We start from the raw sequence: 8,627 nt of genomic DNA, 5'->3' as shown, positions 1-8,627 counted from the left end.
AAAAAGGAAATTATGTATACAACTGTAATGAAATATAAAAAGTAAAGATACCACTTAAATGAATGGATAAAAGTGTTGCATATTAAATGAATGGGTAAAAGTATGTATACAAGTGTTATATAAGTAATGTCATCGTTTACATAAATACTGTCATTGTTGCATTAAAATACTGTCATTGTTGTACTAATTACTGTCATTGTTGCCCATATGTAATACTTTGTTTGACTTTTCAACTCATGAGATGAAATTACCCTTTTACCCCGGGTATGGGGTAATTGTGCCGCTGGTTACCAACGATGTTTTGGCTCCATACCCAGGCAAAAAAAAAGGGAAATAAAATAAATTATAATTGCTGGCCCACTTTTAATGAATTGGGGTAAATTTCACTTCCCCTGAGCTCCGTTCATTGGAAAACAACAAAAAGGTCGCAGCAAAGAAAAGGGAGCAAGAGGTAGAGGAAGAAAATGGCGGGAAGAAGCTCCTCCTTTGATGAGCATCAACAATAAAGCAATCTCGCAACAAAGAACTACAATTGATTGTTCTGAAATTGAAAGGTTAGGGTTTAATACCAAAAAAATGGAGGAAATTTCTAATTTATGCTCAAGCTCAAGCTCAAGCTCAGATGGTGAAGAAGATGAGAACGGAGAAGAGGTAAGAATTCTTGTACATTTCTCAATTTCAACAATTTCATGTACATTTCTTGTACATTTCTGATTTTCAACACATTCATGTGTAAAAGTAATTCAATTCTTACCTAGTTAAGAACAATATGTATACCTAGTTAAGAACAATTTCTGAATTTGACTACGTATGTATACCCCTTCATCTTACTTTGATATACTGTCATATGCTATTTATGTTATGTCATTGTTGTATTAAATTCTGCCCAATTATTATTTGGTACCTTGGGTATTCTGGATGTGTTCCTTTAGAATTATGTTGTTAATTTAGGATTCCGGATGTGTTCCTTTAGAATTATGTTGGTGTTTATTTGACAGCTGATTTATGTTAAAAATAAGATTTTTGGATTTAGAATATCTGTCATATTGGTGGAAAACTAGTGTCATTGGTTTATAAATACTGTCATTGATGATGATGTTGAAATATTTTGGGAATGTATAATTTGGTAGGTTGTATCTGACTGGTTGGATGCTAATGACGATGACATTCTAGTACCGTGTGGGGATGCAGAATTGGGGAACTTTGATGAAGTGGGAAACTTAGGAGATGAAAGTTTATGTCGTACACCATCGGAGAAAATTTTGAATTGTGAGGGCAAGGGTGTAGTGGAAGAGGAAGTTCTGGCTACCCCTGTAGTTGGTATGACCTTTTCATCATGGGATAGGGCTGATGAACATTTTAGGAAATACGGAAAGCAATGTGGTTTTGGGGTTGTTCGTGCTTATGGTAATTACAGTCGCAAAGCTGGTGAGAAGAGGACCTTGAGGAGCTATGTTTGGAAGTGTGAATGTGGAGGCGAACCAGATTTACGATTCCGGACGAAGGGGGAAAGCTAAGGGGGCGATGATTACCGCCCCTGGTGTCCTTGACAAGAGGACTAGTAAGTCAAAAAAGTGTGGATGCCCTGTTCATATGTATGCGGTGGCAGACACTTTTGGAACTTGGGAAGTAAGGAAAGCAGTTGTTGAACACTTGAATCACAAGCCAACGCCCCTTAAGTCTCGATATATCTCAATGTATAGGAGAGATAGTATTACTTCTATTGTGAGGAGGAGGTTATTCAATGGTGTTGGTGGTGGTTCCAAGATCAGTAACATTCACAGGAGCTTAGCTAAAGAGAGAAATGGTGTAGAAAATATGTCTATAAGTGTGAAGGACTTGAGGAACATAGTGGCGAAGGAAAAGAGGCTCAAGATGAGAGGTGGGGATGCGAAAGCCATGTTTGATTATTTCGATAAGATGACTGCCGGAAACCAGAATTTTTTCCATCGTTATAGATTAAATTCTAAGAATCGCTTGACTGATGTTATGTGGGTTGATGCAAGGAGTAGAGTAGCCTACCAAGACTTTGGGGATGTAGTATGTTTTGACTCCACATATGTCACAAACAATTATGAGCTTCCATTTTCTAATTTTGTGGGAGTCAATCATCATGGGCAGACTATTTTGCTTGGTTGTGCACTAGTGTCTCATGAAGACACTGAAACATTTGTGGTTGTTCAAAACTTGGCTCCATTGTATGGGGGGCAAAGCTCCTATTAGTTTTTTGACTGATCAATGTGCAGCAATGAGGGCGGCTCTTGAAATAGCTATGCCTATGCCAACCACTAAGCATCGATGGTGCTTGTGGCACATACTTCAAAAATTTGGCAAAAAGTTGGGCAACTATGCAAAATATTCGGAGTTCAAAGTTGTGTTACATAACGTGATTTATGATTGTTTAACAGAAGCAGAGTTTGAGGTGAATTGGACTTCTTCTATAGAGTTATATGGACTTGGTGAAGACGATTGGTTAAGTGGTACGTCTGTCATCCTTTTATCTCATTTAAAGGTGCATTTTATTTCATGTTTTAAATGGTAAAGATAGTAAGTTGGTTATTCTGTGCTAAACACTTATGAGTCTCTAATATTATTTAGGTAGATGGTGTTTACAGTTATGTAATCATAAGCAGTGTTCACTGTGTTGTCAAAATACTTCCATCTAATCTGTTATTTGTATACTATTGTTGACTTCATTATAAATACTGTCACTGTGTTGTCAAAATACTTCCATCAAAAAACTTTCATCTACTGTTGACTTCATTATAAATACTGTCATACATTTATAAATATTGTCACTTCTGTATCATTACTGTCATAAGGTATTGCTTTATATATTTTTGGAGTTTAATTAAAATCTTTTTGGAGTTTGAATATTTTGTTTAACTGGAGGCTTGTACGACCAGAGACACATGTGGGTCCCAACATACATGAAACACTTGTTTTGGGCTGGAATGAAGACCACACAACGTTCTGAGAGTATCAACAACTTTTTTGATAAGTATGTGAAAAGGGACACCCGTTTGTAGCAGTTTGCAGAGAGCTACATTGATGCTATGGAACACATAGTTAATACTGAGAAACAAGCTGATGCCGACACATCCATTAATGTTAGGAATCTGGTAACTGGTTTTCCAGCAGAAAGAGTATTTCGAAAGTTGTACACAGATGCGAAGTTTTTGGAGGTTCAAGTTCAATGCATGAGAGTATTATATATCCAATGGCTTAGAATAGATGAGTTGTCAGAAATTGAAATGGAACACCATTTGGAAGACAGGGTATGGATTTACATAAAGGAAATTAGGAAGGAGATTGTAACCGATAAGAGGAGAACATACACAGTGCGATTGAATATCGAGACCAAACAAGCTTGTTGTGATTTCAAGTTGTTTGAAGCCCATGGAATTATTTGTAGGCATGTGATTAATGTTTTTGACAGAGAGAAAATCACCGAGGTACCTGTAATCCCCCGTAATTTTATAAATCTTTTTAATATATTTTAACGTATAGTTAATTATATTTAAATAGAAATTACGAATTTTAGAAATAAAAATGTAATTAGCGAATATTTATTTTTATAATTTTTAAATATTTCAACGATTTATGAAATTAAAATAATTTTAGAATTTTATGTTGAAAAGAAATCGAATTACGAAAACGATTGAATTTAGGTAATGATCCTAATCGATTTTGGATTGAAATCCTAAAACTAAATCCCAATTCTAGCCCAATTGGCAAAGCCCAAATAATAAAAAACCCAAAACTCCCTTTTCTAATCCTACTTCACGTGAAATCAAAAAAATCAAAACCCTCCCCTTGTCCTTCACTTTCACGTGAACCAGGCTCCCCTCCTCTGCTTCACGTTGCTGGCTTGCTGCGGCTACTCACGCCGCCAGCCGCCAGCCGCCAGCCACCTACAACCGCCAGACACCGCCGGCCTCCTCTTCCGTCCGGTAACTCCTAATTCCTCCTCCTCCCTCTCGTTTTTACTTTCTTTCATTTTTTTTCTTCTTCCCTTAATCACAGTTTCTGTTTTGCTCAACCACCACCAGTGCACGCAACCACCGCCACCACCTGGTTGTTGTTGCTGCGTCTACCCCGTGCGCGCCGCCTTGCTGCGCCGCGCTTCAGCCGTCGCTGCCGCGCAACGTTCTTCCTCCTCTTTATTCGTTGTTCTTTCACACACCACCGCAACCAACATGGTTGACACCAGCCGTCGACCACCTTGCCAGCCGACCGTCTTCCCAGCTGCCGCCGTCCCTGACCGCCGGCCATCATCCTTCTCTCACTCACTTTTGGTTATTTCCTTAACCCCTAAACTAATTAATGAATTTAATTACGTTTTAATAATTTAATTATGTTTCTTGAATTTAAATTATAAGTTTTATGATTTGATTATGAATTTCAAGAATCATATGTTTGCATAATTAAACTATTAATTTTCAGATTATATAAATGAATTGGAATATTGATTTTTAATTATTTAAAGTATGAATTTTAAGGTTTTTGATGATTTTAAATCATGGTAGGATGTTTATGAATTATTAAAGTTATTGTTTTTATGATTTGAAACATGTGAATTATGTTTTGGAGTAGTTTTAAATCACCTTATATTGCTGGAAATTTATAAAGGGCATGTTTATTGAAGTTATAATAATCGGTGATCATTAGCGTAGTAACCACTATGCTAGGAGGTTTAATAGCTAAGTATTGACATTGGGGAATGTTTTAATTAAGTTTAGGAAAGGTTTGAAGCACCCTAATGTTGCTGAAAATTCAATGTGAATTGATATGAGTCTATATTGGTTGTTGTTAGGTGGAGAATTCTCTGTAGGCGACTTTTGAATTATTAAAGTGGTCTTGCAGTTTGTTTACACAAGGTACGTACATACTTGTGTGCTTGGAATGCGTGCTATTTGTTGAAACCATGTTGAAATTGTTGATGAACTTGGTTATGTTGAGATTGTTGATGAACTTGGTTATGTTGATATTATTGATGAACTTGGTCAGGTTGAAATTGCATGTTTAATACTGTTGGATGGACATATTGAACCTAGATTGCATTATGAGAATTATAACATGTTAGTATGGATGATTGATACAAACATGTTGGTTGGGAACACTAACACTAGATTATTCTATATATGTTGGTTTGAATCGATCGATCGTTGTTCCTTTTTATCTTTTCACTACTTTATGAGGGCGGTGGACCTTGTTACGTTTAGTAAGTTGAAACTTCCCCATATACAGGGGTTGATCATGGTTAAAGGAAAGGTTGGATAAATTGGAATGAGTCTTGATTGATGCCTTTATGATCACTTACTTAATTCCAAGATAAAAACAGTTGTGAACAAATGTGGATTGTATGCCTTATGTGATTGTTGAGTCATAACAGAGTCTCAATTTGTAAATCATGTAAAGTGAAACTGAGTAGCAATAGCTTTAGACTGTGCACGTCTAAAGTGACGAACAAACAGGAGTTGGGGTTCATGGTGGTAGCCCATGGCCTTTTCTGGGCCCGGATTGATCACCGTGTTCTACTTTTATTCAAACGTTCCTCGATATCGCAGGTCAGTGAGGTTACGGAGTCGCGCCCGTACCTCGTCTTCCTTAGTGAAGACTGTTGGACGGACAACTCGGTCCATTGTCTATTTCAACTAAAATAATATTATTGTTATAAGTCTAGCCTAGTCTAGTCAAGTATGGTCGTCAAATTATCATGTTTTGTCTGTCCTTATTTATGTTCATTAGTATCATGTTAGGATTGTTCGTTTAATAGTATCATGTTAGGATTGTTATTGTTTTAGTATGTAGTACTCAGCGTTGCTGATTACGTGCTTTGTTTGTGTGTGTTGATCATGGCTATGCCTTATTGATCCTGTGATGACCCATTTTGGTGAGCAGTCTCTAAGGATCAATAAGCGTTGCCCTTCTACAGGTGTGAAGATGATGCATCATTGGGATCGGGATTAGAGAACTTGTATTTATTTTTGTTTTTCTAAGTGACTTGGTTTGTTAATTTAGACTTGAAACTTGTCATACTATTTATATTTCCTTATTTTCGTTAATTGGTTTTTGGATTTAATATGTAATTAATTATTTATAAACCTAAAAGTTAGTTTTATGTTTTCCGCTGCAAAATTCTGAATAAGCCGTTACGTTTTCACACGGGCGATAATACTTTGATAATTCTCTATAGTTATATTTATAAAAAGGGTTATTTTAGAAAAAGGGAATTGTCGGGGTGTTACAGTACCGGAGTGGATGATACTTAGGCGTTGGCGCAAGGATATTCATAGGCCGCATACCCGTGTCAAAGTGGCTTACCATGACCTAAGCAAAACTGAAGAAGTATTGCGGTTTGACACCCTTTTGGTCAAGTTCGAGTCCATTTGCTTGAAGGCTGCCACCCTGCCCGAATATGTGAAATTGCAAATGCAACTTTAGATCAGTTGGAAATCCAGCTTGATAAAAATATCATAGTGAATGCTCAGAATAAGAAGAACGGCCAAGAAAATGAAGGAGAAAACCAGGAACATACTCCTCAGTCGGTGAATAAGGGAGAATGCACCAGATCAATGAACAAGGATGGATAACAAGTTACTGGTTTGGATAATCTTGTCATGGATGATGACACTCAAATTTTCAGTACACAACAAAGTTCTGCACCCTTAGTGTCTAACACACCAAGTAGTGATGGAAATGCACCGTTGAGTATTGGTAGTATTGGTGTTGGTGTTGGTGTTGGTAGTGCACCATGTAGTGTGGTTTACCTGGATCAAGGTGCAGTGCGTCATCAGATTGGTTCGGCTCGGTCTCATTTAGTGCCACTCCAGATTTATTTGTCCCAATCTGACTTGATTCTTCAAGGTGCAGTGGCTCATCAAGGTGTAGTGCATCTTCAGAATTCTTTGTCCTTCTATTCTTCCTGGTGTACTGGTTCATCGATATTGACTTCTCAATAACACTTATTCTCTCATATGGTATATCAGGTTCTGCTAGTGGTTGTTGTACATCAGTTAGTTTATTGTACTGTGCAAAAAAATATGAACAAACATACCAAATAACAGGACTGTACCTTGTGCTTTGGACTTTCCTTTGACCTTTTGTGGAATGGATTTTGATGACCCACCACGTCTTCGTTTATTTTTGCCCGTGACATTTATCAAAACAGAAACGTCATACTCATCCACGTCATTGGTGTCCAATGCAGCTTTCACGGCATTCATTAACTACAAAACATCAAGGTGCATCTTCAAATTTAAATTTAATCCAAAAATTTATTGTCATATATGAATTATATACTGTCAAAAATGAATTTATATAATGTCATATATACTATCAAAAATGAATTTATATACTGTCATATATGAATTATATACTGTCATATATGAATTATATACTGTCAAAAATGAATTTATATACTGTCATATATACTATCAAAAATGAATTTATATACTGTCATATATGAATTATATACTGTCAAAATAGATATGTATCAAATATAAGATTAATGAATCAAGATAAGGTCTTTAAAACAAGCAGTCTACTATACGTGTAAAGTTCCATAATGTAACAAAATGACTAAGTTTTAGCATGTTTTAAAACAAACAAGTACAGCAGAGTTCTTGGCATGTTTTAATTATACAAGACAATGACCACCACCTCAGTCTCATGGGAATTTTCAGCTACATAATTACATTACAACACCAACAAATTTTCAACTTTGCCATATTCTGTCAAATAGTAGATGTATACTGTCACAATGTAGATGTATACTGTCACAATAGTACAAATTTTGTCATATTAGTTAAATACAGTCACATAGGTGTATATACTGTCAAAAACAATAATATACTGTCATATATGTTTATATAGTATCACACTTAGTAAAGTTTGAGTTCACACTTCATTTGGTATCACACTTGGGGAAAGTTTGAGAATCTACTTATTGTAAATATAAAGTTAGCAGTTATTAATAATAAATTCAATAAACTCCATAAAATCACCTTATCAACCTCAGTCGAGGTTATTCTCTTCCCGGGCATAATATCCTTCATCATTGGATGGGTATGGCCATAAGCGACATCAACACACTATGCACATACATTATAAATATTTTAATACAAGATAAATATTATAAGTACGTTACGAATAACTAGACATTTCAATGAATATTACTTACCTCTACACACCCATAATCCCGGGATGGAAGACGATCCAGATTATGTGCCTTGTTCATCTCTTCTATTGTCCATACCCTCATTCTCGGAAACACACCCCAATCAACAGGCGGTCTCTTAAGTCGATCTAGGTAGAAAATATGTCAACGCATACCGAGTCTAAAGCAAGCAGCAAAAAGAGTCTCTTGAACTAGTTATCATCTTCACAAGGACCCTCCACATATTCCATCAAAGTCTTTTTGGTTATGCCACCACCTTTCTTGTGTACAGTCCGGTACTTATTAATAATGTCTTTTTCAAGATTCTCATCGACAGTTGTAGTTGGGACCGGTCTCGGTCCCATTGGAATCCCGAGAACCCAATGGACTTGAATGGGGTTTAGAGGAAACTGGACCCCGTCTGGAGACATAAAAGACTTGAGAGCCACATCTACCCTTGTACATA

The 8,627-nt window shown here is 36.4% G+C and overlaps 1 protein-coding gene across 1 annotated transcript; it reads left to right on the top strand.

Annotated features, from left to right (window-relative positions):
- The first annotated feature begins 1,524 nt into the window (after positions 1–1,524).
- Positions 1,525–2,223, top strand: LOC110790522 (protein FAR-RED IMPAIRED RESPONSE 1-like). Its single transcript, XM_021995309.2, has one exon. It carries the CDS (start codon positions 1,525–1,527, stop codon positions 2,221–2,223), a length of 699 nt encoding a protein of 232 aa, XP_021851001.2.
- The last annotated feature ends 6,404 nt before the right edge of the window (positions 2,224–8,627 follow it).

Source organism: Spinacia oleracea, chromosome 4, assembly GCF_020520425.1.
Source record: "Spinacia oleracea cultivar Varoflay chromosome 4, BTI_SOV_V1, whole genome shotgun sequence".
NCBI lineage: Eukaryota > Viridiplantae > Streptophyta > Magnoliopsida > Caryophyllales > Amaranthaceae > Spinacia > Spinacia oleracea.
This window is presented reverse-complemented; position numbering and strand designations above follow the sequence as displayed.